The sequence below is a fragment of the Citrus sinensis genome, chromosome 5, assembly GCF_022201045.2.
Source record: "Citrus sinensis cultivar Valencia sweet orange chromosome 5, DVS_A1.0, whole genome shotgun sequence".
NCBI classification, from domain to species: Eukaryota; Viridiplantae; Streptophyta; class Magnoliopsida; order Sapindales; family Rutaceae; genus Citrus; species Citrus sinensis.
The window spans coordinates 703,745-722,887 of record NC_068560.1 but is presented as its reverse complement, the minus strand read 5'-3'; the positions used below and the strand labels follow the sequence as shown (position 1 = coordinate 722,887).

The window sequence follows — 19,143 nt, the reverse complement described above, 5'->3', positions numbered from 1 at the left end:
TTTATTAGTGTCGTGTTCGTGTCGAATAATTGGATCGTGTCAAATTTTACCAGCTCTAACTATGACATTGGATGATTCATAGAAGTTGTTGATTCGATGCTTGTAAACAATGCTTTTGGTTCTAAAGGACTTCGTGGATGGGGAGAATGCCATACGCCCATACCTCTAATGTCTTGTCAGGACCATAAACAAGTTGGTGATGGTGACACCGGGCCAAATACTAGTGGGATAGGGGCGTACTCTCTTGCGCCTGTCTTAACAAAAGAACTTCAGTCCATGGTCATGGAATCTGTAATTCTTGCAACACTGAAATGAATGTCAGCAGAGGAATGCAAGTTTTTCGGGTCCTATTTACTGGGCTCATAATTGAGAAGAAGTATGGCTTACCTAAGCTAATTGAGTACATTTGGAGATCCATAGTGTCAGGTGAGTTAAAAATCTTCTTGGCATATTTGTCTTACGTGATCCAGCTTAATCTTAGATATTGGTTCAAGAAATGTTTGTTGGAAGAATTGGCTCTACTACAAGGCAGTTTTTTAATCTTGTTACCTGTCCAGATTTAAATCAAACTTCTTCTTTATATCAGCATAAATGAAAGTATTAGATTAAGGTTGTGAAAGTATATCAAGTATGCAAATGTTGACGCAAGGTAGTGAGAGGAGAGTTAGTGAAATGGAAAGGGATAAACCTTAGCCTAGAAAAAAGGTTGACATGCTTAAGTAACCGGACTCATTCTTTACCTTTGGAAAAATCATCTCCTTTGACTGGAATAGGAATTTGAAGGCTCAACCAAATTGATTTGATTTAAATTTTTGACTCATGAAAGGTGGCATGATACAGATTCATGCACGTAGCTTTTGTATGTCCAACTAAAATCATAACCATGTGATTAGAATAATAATGTTATCTATCATATATAACTTATGAAGTAGTCATGCCAAAAAGCGGCTGTAATAAATAAGCATTTTTTAGTTGCATATGCATGATTGTGTATCTGTAATTTGTTACTATGACCTGCAGCATTGATATATTTCAATTATTTTGTGGATTCCCATAGATTTGCTCCATGGAGTATGAAAAGTCTATTGAAGATTTTGTTTTTGTTATTTAATATTTGTTGTTCTTTAATTTGGGATGCAGGAAGTGAGGCAGAGGAGGAAGGTGATGCAACAGAATAATGCTTCAAAGTCTTGTAGCAAGCTTTCCCGTTTGATTGACTTAGTATTCATTTTATAGCTACCCAGTTGGTTACAAAGATGATCTTTTAATGCCAAAGCCAACAATTGGTTACAAAGATGATCTTTGTTAAAAATGTATGCAGATATCTGTATTCCTCTACCTTGTCATATGACTCATATCTATCAGCGGCTCTTGATTGTTTATTTTCCGAGTAATTAGCACTTTTGTTGTTGCTTGTATAACTTTTTGCCGGCCATTATTTTTTTCAATTTTTGTGTCATGCTTTCATAATGTAAAACTCGACTTGATCATGATCGCAAAATTTGATATTTATTTTTATGGTGCATCATCAATAAGGTATACATTTGAAAAACGCCGTTAAAAAAAAAATGTTACGATAGCAAAAATTCAGAATTTGTTATTTTTACATAAGTTTAATGAAGAATTATTATAATTATTTACATTTATACTAAAAAAAATTGATGTAAATATTCTAAAATTTAAGGTTCTATATTTTATATTTTGCTAAGTACTAATAAATATTATTTCCAAACATATAATTGAAATTAACCACCAAAAAAATAATATAGTATAGCATAATATAGTGTATGTATAATTAAAAATTAATATAGTACAATGTAGAACCAAACGTTGTATAGTATTAATATAATACAGTGTTAATGCAATACAGCATAATATAATACACTTATATTAAAATAATGCAATACAACATAATACAATAGTTAACTTTTTTGCGCAAAACAATTTCAAGAACAAATGCGATGAACATCCAATTCTTTGTGTATTGGTCTATAGTCTAAATCCGTTGTCATGAAATTCATCATTTGATTTAGGTGAAATTACAATTATGTATTTTTTATAATTCAAAACTCACTGCTTCAAGCCTAGTTTGGTTTCTAGTTGTTTTAGAAACATGTCTGGCAGTTTTTCTTTTAAAACACGAGAATTTCTTTTACTTTATTTTATTTTTTTAAGTGAAAATAAGTTTGTGAAGTTTCGATCAAATCTGAATTATTGGAAGTTCTTAGTCTTTTATTTACATATATTGCCGATGAAGCTTTTTCCAAACCAAGAATATCATATAGAACACAAACAAATAATTTGCTAATGATATTTTTAATCTCTATATTCTATTATTGGAACTCTAATGAGTGAATGAACAGTGTTAAACATATTACAGATTCAAATAAAAATTGTGAATGTTGAAGATAAATAGAAGGTGAAGACAAATGTGTCATATTTGCGATATTTTTAAGAGATGTAGTGAGTATAAAAAGGATTTTTGAATTTTTATGATGGCCTTAATAAGTAGAGGAATTTAAAAAGTGATTTAATGAGTTCAAATAGTTCTCCCCTTTATTTATATGAAAGAAGTGAGAAAGTTTGTGCATCACACAATTAAATTAGACTAAAATTTAAAAATATTTATAACAACCTACTTACACCCTACTGATTTTGAGATGGAACTATTTTAACTTGTTTTAACATTTTTTTTAACTTCAACAATTAATAAAAGGTTAATACAAGAGAAAGTGCTACATTTTGGTTGACTCCTCCTTCTACATTTGCTAAGCCATTAACCATAATAATGAAGAATATTAACAAAGTGAGTTTGATTGATACAAAAGTGTACTGTTTCTTTGAGTTAACAAATATGCAACATGATTCAGAAGTGGCCAATGTGTTTCTCACCATACAATTAAAAAAGGAATAGTGGAACAAATTAATTAATTTTCAGCAACAAAAAAAAATTAAGATTAACATATGATATGCCTGCATTCAAGTTTATATAATCTTATTTTCAGTCTCTTGGGACATGATCAATTCTTGTTCTCTCTTATTAAATTGTACTCGCATTTTTCTTTTAAAAGTCAAAAGTATTCTCAAAATTAATTTTCGATATATGGTGGATGTTGTTACTTTTAATTTGTGATGGCCACGTATAAAGAAACCAAATGATATTTGCTAATTTGTGAGATGGGATACAAGCATTTGATGACATTGGGCAAGCTTTTACAGCGTCAATATCCGGAAAAAAGTGAAATCAAATCATAGGAATTAAAAATTTTAAAAAATTATCTTTTTTCATACATTGATTGAATTTCATTCTCAAATGAAAATTATGACAAGTTAAATAAATTAATCACCACAATTAGTAAATATTAGAACCTCAAGTTAACTTAGTGAATTAATAACCTAATAACGCTACATTTTCAATTGAAATTAATAAGTCTTACGAATTCATCTTACATAATCCGGTGCTAGTGACTCCTTTACAAATGATTACATGTTTGCTTCGCTAGTTAATTAATAAAGTGAAAACAAAAGCAAATAGAGCCCCACACCACTAATTTTGCGAACAACCAAACCGCACCGTCTCCTTTTAAAAAAGAGGGAAAAAAAGAGTTCGACGCGATGGGAATATGAATATAACATTACATTACAAATTGGCATTGTTTATTGTAAAAAAATGTCGTGCACAGTGCACTTATAGTAATAAGAAGAGAGATTAAAATCTTTTAATTTAACTTGCTTTTATAAGTAGAAGAATTGATAAACTATCTTCAAACTTTTGAAATGAACCTGAAGAGACGGTCAGAGAAGAATGATTAATTAACGCAGAAGAATTATATTCATGACATTTAAGATTAAAAAAAGGGTTCATTGCTTTCGCGTTTTCTATGAAGTAGTGCCTAATTAATCATGTTAAGCTAAGGCAAAGATTCTTGGTTCGGCTTTTATTTAATTTAGTATGTAAAGCAAATGCATCATCATGAGCTCCACTAATTTTATATTTATAGTGGGCTCTGATTTTTCTTTTCACTTTTGTTTTGCTTAATGGGAAATGGATAGTGATACCCTAAAAAAAAATAATGTTTTAATATTTTAAAAAAGATATATAATTCCTATTTTTGTTAATAAATTCCATTTATTTTAATAATAAATTTATTTTTAATTTATAATTATTATTATATCCCGATAATAAATAAATAAATATATTAATTTAAGACATGTCATCAATGACATGTATAATAAAACCAACAACTTTTTATTTAAAACTTAAAATTAAGATATAATTATCTTTTATCCAAATTATTCACTTTAAATTATGAATATATCCTTCCCAATGTTAAGATGATAAAAAATGATGAATAATAGATAAAAATAAAATCAAATTTATTTTCTTCCAAGGCAAATTAGGCAAAATGAGATGTTAAACATGCTTGTATATGAATGAAAGGCAATTGAGCAAATGGGAAGTAAAATTGGAGGGCTCACTCTTTTAAATTAAATATATTAATTTATTTATTATAGGGACATGATAGTAAATGTAAATTAAAGATTATGTTACTACTGAAATAAACAGATTTTACTAATAAAAAGGAGATTATATATCTTTTTTAAAATGTTTAGAGGTTTCATATCCCTTTTCTAGAATATTAAAGTGTTCATTGTCCTTTTCTCTTGCTTAATTGTTTTTTGATTTGCTGGTTCCTTCGCAATCACAAACTCATTGTGCTAATTCACTTTCTCATTTGCTTTAATTTCCATAAACTCATAATTCAGTTTCTTTCTTTGCCCAAATTTTTTTTAAAAAAAATGTCAATCATCCAAGAGCAATCTTTACAGCATCCGTTGAGTTACTGTTCAATAAGTTAGTTTTAGTGGGGATTAGGTTGCTTGATCTAATGGATATGAATCAAGGGCATTACTAAAGACGATAACTTAAATAAAAGAGCATAAATATATTTGTAAATAGATGTCATATTTATGCCATTTAGACATTAATAAAACGACATTACACCACTCTTTTTGTAGCCCTATTTCTCAAAATGAATTTCATCTAATAATATCTATTTCTTTTATGCATCAAATATCCAATACATTATTTTTTTTATTTTTTTACAATAACAATATATTAATTCGTGGCAAGCTTGCAACATTAAGGAATATTCAGATTTACTTTTGTCGATGCACAATACAAGCAAACAAAGAAGCGTTTCATTATATCCTAGAGACATATTTGCTTAACTCATGTGCATTCACTCAATTGGTGGGGTAAATAATGTCTGAAGGAAAGTGATATTTGTAACGTACCTTGAATTATATATTAATTTTCTACAGTTTACCTTTTTTCATCATATTAAAGTTCCACTATTTTTATTGCTATTCTTTATATTTGCCATTCTACACAAATACATATCCCAACATATTAGTTATACTTCTTACAAATTTTTTAAATATCAATAATTAATATCATTATTTAATCATTTAGAAAAACCTGATTATTAATGATTAGTTTGTCTCTCAATTAAAACTAGGCACATTGTAAATATGTGAACTCTAATCAAATCTTGATACTTGTAATATATATGAGCCATATCTAAAAAAGTAAGTTTTAATTTCTACTTCCATTTTTTTAATTCCAGGTCGATGTACATTATCTATGCATGTACTGAATAGGAAGCAACACCTAAAGGTAGATTCTTTTTGCTGGACACTGATTTTTTTATTTTCTACTTTTTCCAGTTATTCAATGGATGGTTGGCCCCCCCCCCCCCCCCCCCCCATGTCCAGTTCGTCAAGCAGACAAGACAAGCACAATTATCGATGGTGGTGGGGACTGCCTCTGGCTTTTGCTTCCACTTTCGTGTAATAAAGTGAAGTTAATTTGCTCAATTATCGGTGGCGGGATTTTTTTTGTTTTCACATTAGAGTTATTTCAGTTGGGTCTATATCACTGATAACATATTAATCGTCTTATTATTTTATTAAGTATATATATTTAATAAATGAGTCGAACTTATGTTCAGCTAAAATTTTGTTATAATTTATTTTGACACGACAATAATTTAATATGATGATAGAAATTACCATTATGATTATAAAAAATTATAGTGTACTTTTAAGTCTTTGATATAGCATGGAAATTAATTCAATAAATAAAGTAATCATATAGCAAAAGGAGAGAGAGAGAGAAACGTTTTTTTTAATTTTATTTTAACTTGGTTTATGAGTTTGAAGACTTGTAAAGGGAAGGTTCGTATAATATCATTATTCAATTATTTAGAAACACCTGAGTATTAATGATTAATTTATCTCTCGGTTAAAACTTAAAACTAGACGCATGTGTATATGTGAACTCTATTCTACTTAAATATTGATACTTGTATTATATATGAGCCATAACTAAAAAACGTAAGTTTCAATTTCTACTTCCATTTTGTAGATGTTCGGTAGATGTGCATATCAACACATAAAGATGGATTCTTTTTGCGGGACACTGTTTTTTATTTTTTACTTTTTCCAGTTATTCAATGGATGCTTGGTCCACCCATGTCCAGTTCGTCAAGCAGACAAGACAAGCACAAGCGCGTGAAGCTTGCTAAATTATTGATGGTGGTGGGGGCTGTTTTTGGCTTTTTGCTTTCACCTTCGTGTAATAAAGTGAAGCTTGCTGAATTATTGGTGGCAGGACTTTTTTTGTTTCACATTAGAGTTATGGAGCAGGCTAAGTGTAACTTGACTCTGCAACTTACAGATTCTGCTTTAGCCAGCTACCAAACAAAAGCATTTATAGACTTCTCCGTTGAGTTATTTCACTATCCTTTTTTTCATTTTTTTATTCTTTATGTTAGTACTTGTAGTCGGTCCCACAAAAGAATATTGTATTATTTGTTATCGGTCCCACAAAAGAAAAATTAGATGAGGGAACGCGTTTTCTGTCGACCCTTCTTTAATTTACTATTTATAATCGATCCCATAAAAGAATATTTTATTATTTATTATCGGTCTCACGAAAGAAAATTTTGATGAGGGAACGCGTTTTCTATCGTTCCTTCGTCCCGTTGAGATGAAATACCAAACAAATATTGCTAATTTGTGAGATGAGATACAAGTATTTGATGACATTTAGCAAGTTTTTTACTGTCTTTTTCGCAACGTCAAAAAGTAAAAGAGAGTGAAATCAATAATAACTTAATAACGATACATTTTCAACGAAATTAAAAAGTTTTACAAAAAATTGTAAATACTAAGCGCAATTAATACCTCCCAATAATTTGATGCCCGTGATCTTTACAAATTTACTTCACTAATTAATTAATAAAGTTAAAAAAAAAAAAAAACACTCAGAGGAAGAAGACGCATGTTTGATTTTTACAAATCGCTAATAACTTTACAAATCATTACGTGTTTGATTTTTTTTTTTAATTTCTGTGATCCTCTGATTTTATATTTGTGGTTGGCTCCGTTTTACTTTTCACTTTTACGGTGGGTTTTTCTTGATTTCTAGGCTTGCTAGACACAATCACAAACTCACGCTGCTTATTCACTTTTCTCATTCTGCTTTCCACAAGCTCATAATCTGGTTTCATTCTTTGTCCCAAAAAAAAAAAAATATATGTCGATCATCGGAGAGGCAATCCTGAAGGCGTCCGTTGAGATGCTGGTCAATAAGTTATCTTCGGAGGGGCTTCGTTTATTTGAACGCCAAGGTCGAATCAAAGACGATCTAGTGAAGTGGAAGAAGAAGTTGGTGACGATCAAGGCGGTGCTTGATGATGCTGAGCAGAAGAAGACGACTGATGATTCTGTGAAGTTGTGGCTTGGCGAGCTTCAGAACTTGGCTTATGACGTTGAAGACTTGTTGGATGAGTTCCAAACTGAGGCTTTCCGGAGGAAGTTGCTGCTTGGAAATGGAGAACCAGCTGCTGCTCATGATCAACCCAGCAGCAGTCGTACAAGCACGAAAAGTAAGTTTCGGAAGCTCATTCCTACTTGCTGCACCACTTTTACTCCACAATCGATTCAGTTCGATTACGCCATGATGTCCAAAATCAAAGAAATCAACGATAGATTTCAAGATATTGAAGAAAGAATAGGCTCGCTGAATTTGATAAAAAGTTCAGCTGGGGGATCCAAAAAAGCCAGGCAAAGGCAAGAGACAACCTCTTTGGTGGAGGAAGCCAAAGTATATGGCAGGGAAACAGAAAAGAAGGAAATTGTTGAATTGTTGTTGAAGGATGATTCAAGAAAGGATGGTGGATTCTCTGTTATTCCTATTATAGGTATGGGCGGGCTGGGTAAAACCACTCTTGCTCAGCTTGTCTACAATGATAAGCAGGTGGAGGATCATTTTAATCTCAAGGCATGGACTTGCGTCTCCGATGATTTTGATGTTAGCAGGCTTACAAAATCAATCCTAATTTCCATTGCTCCTGGCCAGAATGTGGATAATCACGACTTGAATAAGCTTCAAGAGGAGCTAAAGAAACAACTATTTGGAAAGAAATTTTTGCTTGTTTTAGATGACGTTTGGAATGAGAATTACACTGATTGGGTTCACCTCAGCCTTTCATTTCAAGCTGGCGCACAGGGAAGTAAGATTGTTGTCACCACTCGCAATGAAGAGGTTGCCAAAATCATGAGCCTGGATCAAGCTTATGAACTCAAAAGCTTGTCAACTGAGGACTGTCTGTCTGTGTTCGCTCAGCACTCTTTGGGGACAACAGATTTCAGTTCACATAAGTCATTGGAGGACATTGGCAAGAATATAGTGATCAAATGCAACGGCTTGCCCTTAGCTGCGAAAACTCTTGGTGGACTCTTACGTGGTAAACGTGACCGAAGTGATTGGGAAGATGTGCTCAGTTGCAAGATATGGGATTTACCAGAAGAGAGATGTGACATTATACCTGCGCTTAGAGTGAGCTACTATTATCTTTCGGCACCTTTGAAACAATGCTTTGCATACTGCTCATTGTTTCCAAAGGATTATGAATTTGAAGAGGAGGAGATAATTTTATTATGGTGTGCTGTGGGTCTCTTGGATCACGGAGAGAGCGGGAATCCTAGTGAAGATCTAGGTCGAAAGTTCTTTCGAGAACTACGTGCAAGATCTTTTTTCCAGCAATCAAGCAACAGTATATCACGATTTGTGATGCACGACCTCGTCAATGACCTTGCTCAATGGGCTGCTGGGGAAATGTACTTCAGAATGGAGTATATCTCAGAGGTTGACAAGCAACAAAGTTTTTCAAGAAATCTTCGTCATCTGTCGTATATTCGTGGAGATTACGATGGTGTTAAAAGGTTTGAGGACTTGTACGATATCCAACATTTGCGAACATTTTTACCCGTAATGCTGTCAAATAGCTCACTGTCTGGATACTTGGCTCCTAGCATTCTTCCTAAGTTGCTCAAACTCCAACGCTTGAGGGTCTTCTCTTTGCGTGGATACCGCATCCCTGAGCTGCCGGATTCAATTGGTGCTTTGAGGTATTTAAGGTACCTTAACCTGTCTGGAACTGAGATTAGAACTCTGCCTGAATCAGTCAACAAGCTTTACAATTTGCATAGTCTTTTGTTGGAAGATTGTGATCGGCTGAAGAAGTTGTGTGCAGACATGGGAAACCTCGCCAAATTGCATCATCTTAAGAATTCAAATACGAAGTCGTTGGAGGAAATGCCACTAGGAATTGGCAAGTTGACTTGTCTTCAGACGTTGTGTAATTTTGTTGTAGGAAAAGACAGTGGTTCCGGGTTACGAGAGCTAAAGTTGTTGACGCACCTTCGTGGGACACTTTGCATTTCAAAATTGGAGAACGTAAAAGACGTTGGTGATGCAAAGGAGGCTCAATTGGATGGAAAGAAGAACCTTAAAGTGTTAATGCTTCGGTGGACAAACAGTACCGATGGCTCGTCTTCAAGGGAGGCGGAAACTGAAAAGGACGTGCTTGACATGCTAGAACCCCATAAAAATCTGGAACAATTTTGTATCAGCGGCTATGGAGGCGCAAAATTTCCAACTTGGTTCGGAGATTCCTCATTCTTAAAGTTGGTGACCTTAAAATTTGAATATTGTGGCATGTGTCCTACCCTGCCGTCAGTCGGCCAACTACCCTCTCTAAAGCATCTTGCAGTATGTGGAATGACTAGTGTAAAGAGGTTGGGTTCAGAGTTCTATGGGAATGATACTCCAATTCCTTTTCCATGCTTGGAGACGCTTCATTTTGAAGACATGCAAGGATGGGAAGACTGGATTCCTCATGGATTCAGTCAGGGAGTTGAACGGTTTCCTAAATTGAGAGAGCTTCACATTTTAAGATGTTCTAAACTGAAAGGAACATTTCCAGAGCACCTTCCTGCATTGGAGATGCTTGTTATTGAAGGATGTGAAGAATTGTTAGTTTCAGTTTCGAGTCTTCCATCTCTTTGCAAATTCATAATTGGTGGATGCAAAAAGATTGTGTGGGAAAGTGCAACTGGTCATCTCGGATCGCAGAATTCAGTAGTTTGTAGAGATACATCAAATCAAGTGTTTCTCGCAGGGCCATTGAAGCCGCGAATACCAAAATTGGAAGAATTGGAGATAAATGATATGAAAGAGCAGACATATATATGGAAGAGTCATAACGAATTGCTGCAAGACATTTGCTCTCTCAAAAGACTGACGATTACAAGTTGTCCCAAACTTCAATCCTTGGTGGCGGAGGAAGAGAAAGACCAACAACAGCAGCTCTGCCAGTTGTCGTGCATACTCGAATATATAGATTTGAGAGATTGCCAAGACCTTGTGAAGCTGCCACAATCACCTCTCAGCCTCAGCTCCTTGAGAGAGATAGAAATCTACGGCTGCAGTTCCCTTGTTTCCTTTCCTGAGGTTGCTCTGCCTTCCAAGTTGAAGAAAATTGAGATTAGAGAATGTGATGCACTGAAATCGTTACCAGAGGCATGGATGTGCGACACCAATTCATCTCTCGAGATCTTGGAGATTTGGATTTGCAATTCGTTGACATATATTGCTGGAGTCCAACTACCACCGAGCCTTAAGTGGTTGGAGATCCGCCATTGCGATAATATAAGGACTTTGACGGTGGAAGAGGGCATCCAGAGCAGCAGCAGCAGCAGAAGGTACACCTCATCTCTTCTCGAGGGCTTGCATATTAGCAGGTGTCCGTCACTGACGTGTATATTTTCAAAAAACGAGTTACCTGCCACGCTTGAGTCCCTTGAAGTTGGCAATCTACCTCCGTCTCTTAAGTCCCTTGATGTTTGGAGTTGTTCAGAGCTGGAGTCAATAGCAGAAAGGTTGGACAACAACACATCTCTTGAAACAATCAGTATTTCTGAGTGTGAAAATCTGAAAATTTTACCGAGTGGTTTACATAATCTCCGCCAGCTTCAAGAGATAGGGATATGGGAATGTGAAAATCTGGTGTCCTTTCCCCAAGGGGGATTGCCTTGTGCGAAACTCACGAGGCTAGAGATATCTTATTGTAAGAGACTACAGGTCTTACCCAAGGGATTGCACAATCTGACCTCTCTTCAACAATTAACAATAGGAGAAGGAGGTGAGCTTCCAAGCCTTGAAGAAGATGATGGCCTTCCCACCAACCTTCATAGGCTGGAGATTATTGATAATAAGAAGATTTGGAAGTCAACGATTGAGTGGGGTCGGGGATTCCACAGATTCTCCTCTCTGCGACAACTTACAATCAGCGGATGCGATGACGACATGGTGTCATTCCCACCGGAGGACATAAGATTGAGGACCACGCTTCCTCTTCCTGCCTGTCTAGCATCCCTGATGATTGGTAATTTTCCAAATCTGGAACGCCTATCTTCTTCAATTGTTGATCTTCAAAACCTCACTCACTTGGAACTCGAGGATTGTCCCAAGCTCAAATACTTTCCGGAGAAGGGCCTGCCTTCCTCACTTTTGCAATTATACATCGGGGGATGTCCGTTGATAGCAGAGAAGTGCAGAAAAGATGGAGGACAATATTGGGACTTGTTAACCCATATACCTAAAGTTAAAATAGATTTTAAATGGGTTTTTGATTATTGAACAGAGGACGACTTAAATATTTTATTATTATTATTTTTTTTTTTTAAAATTGGGCGTGTATGTGTTGATGATTAATGGGTTTTCGAAATAAAAGGAACAATGGGCTCGCATTATTTAGCAAAGGAGGAGGACTCTATTAATTAATTAATTAATTTCTTATGCCTATCTCATTCTCAACTGTTGAAACTTCAGTTTCTTACATTTGTTCTTTCCGCGGTATGGTTACATACGTAAAATATTTTATTATTAAAATTTTTTTCTTTTAAATCAGGTGTGTTTGTGTATGTAATTTTAAAATTCAAATCTCAGTTGAAAATTGTATGAATTAATTAATTAATTAATAGATTAATTTCTTATGCGTATCTCATTCTTAGCTGTTGAAATAAACTTCAGTTTCTTTTATTTAGTTGTACGGTTACATATGTGTAATATTTCTCTTCATCAGACTTCGGCAAAATTGTTAATGTTCTTATTTGTAATTAATTAGTACGTTAGTGTTCTTCTTTTATTGTGTTTGTATAAGAACAATGCTACCCAATATCAATTGATCAAGTAAATTAAACCGACCACAATTTATCATGATTTTGCCTTTACCTTAGTGGTTTTTGAGAGCTAATTAAACACACGAGGGCTGGACCATATTAAAAAATTAATTATAATCTTCAATCGTTATTAGTATGAATTTATAAATATAATTTCATCAGTTACTGAATATTTGAATTCACCAACTGCAATGGATCTTCATATTAACACATCAATATGACAGAAATGAAAATATCTTCATGAATTGAAGTGGGATAAATTTTTTTTCCTCTTAAAATGCATACTAAAGGCCAAAGAAAAAGATTTTTTTTTCTTTTTTAATTTTCATTAACAATAAACCAGGCGTATTAATGGCTATATTAATGAATTGATTTCTTATTGAGTACAAATGTGTAATGTATAATGGCTATCTCTTTCTTAGCTGTTGAAACATCTATATATATATATATATATATATTGTTACAAAAGCACTTTATTACATAATCTTCGTACATATAAACCATCATCAAATCCGATAACAACAAAAACAGAAAATCGAAGGAGAAACAATATTCCACAGCAACGCCAATAGAATTTTAAAAGCAAAATAAGCAAAACGTTAGCCCCAAAAAAATTAAAAACAAAAAGCGAACTAAGCAAAGCATCGTCACTAGAAGAATTAGTTTTAAGCTTTAGTGGGCTTAATTAATTTTAAGCTTCAGCTGCCTTAATATATTCACCAAAAGGATTACCAGCTGCGTCATCAGCATTAATAATACGAGTTAATAAGCCTAAGTTGCCTCTTCCCTCAGCAATAATGTTAAAATGTTTTTTTAATGGTGTTGCAAAGTGGTTTTTGGTTGCTAATTATAAGCAGATGAAGGCTGGACTGTATCACACAATTATTTATACTCCCTAATTTAATGCACTTTAAGCAACTTCTTGAATTAATCGTTTCTGTACCTTCGCTATTAGTATTTATAAATACAATTTAACAGTTATTGAACGTTTGGATTCGTCAAAATTGTTGCAATTACAATGAATCTTCGTGTTAACACATTAATATCACAGAAGAGGACGAATTAGGAGTGGGATAAATTTTTTTCCCCTCAAAACGCATACTATATGCCAAAGAAAAAGACTTTTAAAAAAAATATATATTTTTATTAATTATAAACCAAGAGTATTAATTTCTTTTAGTGTTGTAGGACTAGGATTTATAAAAAGCACTTTATTGTTGTCAATACATACAAGCCATCCTAAAAAACCCATCAAAATACATTAAACAAAGCGTCCATAGAGAAACATCTCACAACAAAACCAAAAAAAGATCATAAACAAATAGCACATCAAGCAAAGCAATCACTTCTTTCTTTAATCAATTACATTTGAGCCTTGGTAGCCTTAATATCTTCATTGGAAGAATTACCAGACTCTTCATCAATGTTAATAGCCTTCGGCTGCCTCTTCATCTCCTCAGCAAGCTTTGGCACTCAGTGAGCCTTAATATGATCCAAGTCAAGCACTCATTGGCATCCTAAACTGCCTCCAAAACTTGCCAAATGCTCTCTTAGCTCTGTGCCATTTCTCTCCTTCAACCCTCTCCTTATAATAATCATCAGCCTTCCTCTGCCCACTTACTCTCAATACCCTGTTCTATTCAACTTCAATCTTCACATCATCTTTCTTAATTCCGAGAATGTCGAGTGTGATCACGTGTGTTGTGGCACGCTTTACAAATATAATAGAAAGTAAAGGCTCCATCCACTCTCCTTCTAGTCTGCTCTCGCCAGGGCTAGAGTTTGATGATGATCAGCTCCTTTTGCGATTGTTAAAGGGGTTTGTTCAAGAACCCTGAAAGGCTCTTTCGTCATTCGGAACATCATGTCAAAGAAAGGTGATCGTGTGTACGGCATCAGAGCATTTGCTTGTGATGCCATGTTCATCAATGTTGCCGCCACAACAAGAAACAACATTGTCATTGCAAGAATTCTTGATTTTGCCATCTGGGTAGCTAGCTAGCTATTTGAAAGTGTTTGTTTGAAGCTAAGTGTTTGTTGGTTTTCTGGTGAAATGGAGGGAGGTGAATTAGAGAAATATATACACTTTGACTGGATTATAGCTCGATATCTGGATAGTTCTTTAGAAGTCTTTGCTAAAAAACTCAAGAGAAAATTCTAGCACAACGTAGAGGCTAGAAGAAACATTTTGTAGAATGTTCTGGAGATTGAAATTCTTTTGATTTGGGAATCTTAGTTGGAAACTTTGCTAGAATTAGAATATGCCACGTGTTACTTAAAGTAGTTTTGTATTAATATTGAACCAATTACTCGTAACTTATTATAAAACACAATTTCGTGATTATTTTATAAATCTACAGTGGAATTGTTCAAATGAAAGCGCAATTGGGAAAATCATTTTTGTCTCAATTCACATGGGAGACAACACTAATCAGTGTTGTCATATATTATAATCTCAAAACGTCACGATTGTTGCTACCCGGTAAAAACCAGTTCAATTTGATTTTCGATTTATTCACGACAACTAAAGGCGTGATGGGTGCCAATCCCTGTGGGATCGACCTCGTTACCACTATTTTATTTCTAGATTCGTGCGCTTGCGAGTATATTAAAATTTTCACAACAATTAGCATGCCAAAAAGCAATTTCCAGAACTAGTCAAGTGTTACAGGGAAGAAAGTGAAAAATCACAAAACCAATTAGATGCAATGGCCTCGGATAGTAGCCGAACACCACTTCATTATTCATTTGCAAATCCCAACCATTAGATTAACGTAATTAAAATCTAACGGCTGAGTAGCATAACGACAAAAAAGAGGGGTATGGAGCTGGATCCTAGAGTAAAGAAGAAGAAAAATTAACTTTGTATATTTTTTTTAAAAAAAAAAATTGTGACAATTTGAATATTATTTTTGTTAAGTTAGATTGTGCATCAACATAAAATAAGGTTGAAATTTAAGGGTATCAATATAAAAGAAGTGATAAAGCTAGTTTGTACAAACACAATTAAATAATTCAAATTAGACTAAAATTTAGAAATATTTATAACAACCCAATTGCGCACTACTGATTTTGAGTTGGAACTGTTTTAACTTGTTCTAAAATGGAAACTTAGAAGTCTGAGTTGAAGCACACTATGATAGAATATGTCACATGTTAAAATAGTGTTGTGTTAATATTGAATCAATTACTCATTGTAAAACACTAGAATGATTGCTATGAGAAAACAAAATTTCATCATCATTATATATATCTGAAGTGGAACTATTTACACTAAAGGGTAATTGGGAATATATTCAGTGTCCCAAATTCAATTACATGTCCTTCGCATTTTCTCTTTGAATTAGTCCTAAAAACACTTGCAACATAGACTGTAATGTGATTTATTGGGGTGAATTTTTTTTTTTTTGGTGATTATCAAATAATATATTTGAGAGTTTTTTTATTTATATATATATATAATTGAAATTATTTTAATTGTGCACAAGAGTATTGAGGGTCATTGGGAGGATTTGCTCGTTAATGGTTAGTGAAGTAAACCGACTAGGGGAATATATCAAAAGCACTTTATTACATCATCTTCATACATATCCCATAGAATCTTGGTTGCATTCATTCTAGCAAAAATACTTAACTACTTGATCGACGAATATCTAATGGAATTTTGTGATGATTGGTGAATTGCTAAATTATTAATGGGTGGTGGGCTCTGTTTTTTCTTTTCTTAGCTGCAAGGAACAACAAGTGGGGAGACTTGCCACATTTTACGTCGTATTTTGCTCGACCCCTGCACTTATTAAACTTTTTCATTTTGCTCGCCAACTGGTGGTGGTGGGTGCATTGCCAAATTATTTAGTCATTGGTCAATAAAGTACAAACGCGTGATTTCTACTAAGCTTGCTGAACCAGACCCTTCACAATCACAAACTCATTCCGCTTAATTATCCATTTTCTCACCCGTTCAATATTCTCATTCTGCTTTCCATAACCCATAATTCTGCTCCTTTCTTCCTTTGCCCAAAAAAAGAAAAAAAAATGTCGATCATCGGAGAGGCAATCCTTACGGCGTCCGTTGATTTGCTGGTCAATAAGTTAGCTTCAGAGGGGATTCTGTTTTTTGCACGCCAAGAGAAGATCCAAGACGATCTAATGAAGTGGGAGAATATGTTGGAGATGATCAAGGCGGTGCTTGATGATGCTGAGGAGAAGAAGACGACTAATCAGTTTGTGAAGAAGTGGCTTGGCAAGCTTCAGAACTTGGCTTACGATGTTGAAGACTTGTTGGATGAGTTTCAAACTGAGGCTTTCCGGAGGAGGTTGCTGCTTGGGAATGGAGAACCAGCTGCTGCTCATGATCAACCCAGTAGCAGTCGTACAAGAACAAGTAAGTTTCGGAAGCTCATTCCTACTTGCTGCACCACTTTTACTCCACAATCGATTCAGTTCGATTATGGCTTGATGTCCAAAATCAAAGAGATCAACAGCAGATTTCAAGAAATTGTGACACAGAAAAACTTGCTAGATTTGAAAGAAAGTTCAGCTGGAGGGTCCAAAAAAGCCAGTCAAAGGCTAGAGACAACCTCTTTAGTGACTGAAGCCAAAGTATATGGCAGGGAAACAGAAAAGAAGGATGTTGTTGAACTGCTGTTGAGGGATGATTTAAGCAACGATGGTGGATTCGCAGTTATTCCTATTATAGGTATGGGCGGGCTGGGCAAAACTACTCTTGCTCAGCTTGTCTACAATGATAAGCAAGTGCGGGATCATTTTGATCTCAAGGCATGGACTTGTGTCTCTGAGGATTTCGACGTTAAGGGGCTAACAAAAACAATTCTAAGATCCGTTACCAAGCAGACTATTGATGACAGTGATTTAAATTTGCTTCAAGAGGAGCTGAAGAAGAAGTTATCTCAAAAGAAATTTTTGCTTGTTTTAGACGACGTTTGGAATGAGAATTACAATGATTGGGTTCGCCTCAGCCGTCCGTTTGAAGCTGGAGCGAAGGGAAGTAAGATTATTGTCACAACTCGTAATCAAGAGGTTGCAGACATCATGGGAACTGCCTCAGCTTATCAATTAAAAAAGTTGTCAATTGATGATTGTCTAGCTGTATTTGCTCAACATTCTTTGGGGTCAGATAACTTATTGGAGGAAATTGGCAAGAAGATAGTGGCCAAATGCGATGGCTTGCCCTTGGCAGCGCAAACACTTGGAGGACTTTTGCGAGGAAAAGATGACAGATGTGATTGGGAGAGAGTGCTCAGTACCAAGATATGGGAATTGCAAGAAGAGAGATGTGACATTATGCCGGCGCTTAGAGTGAGCTACTATTATCTTTCGGCACCTTTGAAACAATGCTTTGCGTATTGCTCATTGTTTCCAAAGGATTATGAATTTGAAGAGGGGGAGATAATTTTGTTATGGTGTGCCTCGGGCTTCTTGGATCGCAAAGAGCGTGAGAAAACTGGTGAAGATTTAGGTCTTGAAATCTTTAAGGAGCTACATTCAAGATCCTTTTTCCAGCAATCAAGCAACGATGCATCACGATTTGTGATGCACGATCTTATCAACGACCTTGCGCATTGGGCTGCAGGGGAAATATACTTCACAATGGAGTATACCTCTGAGGTTAACAAGCAACAAAGTTTTTCCCGATATCTTCGTCATCTGTCATATATTCCTGAATATTATGTTGGCGGTAAAAGGTTTGGGGACTTGTATGATATCCAACATTTGAGAACTTTTTTACCAGTAATGTTGACAGAGAGTTCGCCTGGCTACTTGGCTCCTAGCATTCTTCCTAAGTTGCTCAAACTCCAACGCTTGAGGGTCTTCTCTTTGCGTGGATATCACATCTCCGAGCTACCAGATTCAGTTGGTGATTTGAGGTATTGAAGGTACCTTAACCTGTCTGGAACTAATATTAGAACTCTGCCTGAATCAGTCAACAAGCTTTACAATTTGCATAGTCTTTTGTTGGAAGATTGTGATCGGCTGAAGAAGTTGTGTGCAGACATGGGAAATCTCATCAAATTGCATCATCTCAATAATTCAAATACAGATTCGTTGGAGGAAACGCCACTAGGAATTGGCAAGTTGACTTGTCTTCAGACGTTGTGTAATTTTGTTGTGGGAAAAGACAGTGGTTCGGGGTTATCAGAGCTAAAGTTGTTGATGCATCTTCGTGGGGCACTTGAAATTTCAAAATTGGAGAACGTAAAAGACGTTGGTAATGCGAAGGAGGCTCGGTTGGATGGAAAGAAGAATCTTAAAGAATTATTGCTTCGATGGACACGCAGTACCGATGGTTCATCTTCAAGGGAGGCAGAAACTGAAATGGGTGTGCTTGACATGCTCAAACCCCATAAAAATCTGGAACAATTTGGTATCTGTGGCTATGGAGGTACAAAATTTCCAACATGGTTAGGAGATTCCTTATTCTCAAATTTAGTAACACTTGAATTTGAAGATTGCGGCATGTGTACTGCCCTGCCGTCTGTCGGGCAACTGCCCTCTCTAAAGCATCTTACAGTGCGTGGAGTGAGTAGA

At 35.0% G+C, this 19,143-nt stretch overlaps 2 protein-coding genes across 28 annotated transcripts in view; one reads left to right on the top strand and one right to left on the bottom strand.

The window, feature by feature from the left end:
• The window catches only part of LOC102615293 (methionine S-methyltransferase), an 82,879-nt gene that overhangs the window by 22,335 nt on the left and 41,401 nt on the right, over positions 1 to 19,143 (bottom strand). The window lies entirely within an intron of this gene.
• The window catches only part of LOC107174851 (putative disease resistance RPP13-like protein 1), a 102,561-nt gene that overhangs the window by 53,003 nt on the left and 30,415 nt on the right, over positions 1 to 19,143 (top strand). For 2 of the 27 annotated variants that reach the window (XM_052441214.1, XM_052441234.1), the window contains exon 3: positions 11,293 to 11,555. The exons of 12 other annotated variants lie outside the window; for them this stretch is intronic. In XM_052441214.1, coding sequence (XP_052297174.1) covers positions 11,293 to 11,555 — 263 coding nt within the window. Of the gene's footprint in view, positions 1 to 7,437; positions 9,617 to 10,047; positions 11,556 to 16,287; positions 17,294 to 19,143 lie in introns of those variants that run through there. 13 more of the 27 variants (XM_052441213.1, XM_052441212.1, XM_052441226.1 and 10 more) reach the window with 12 other exon arrangements.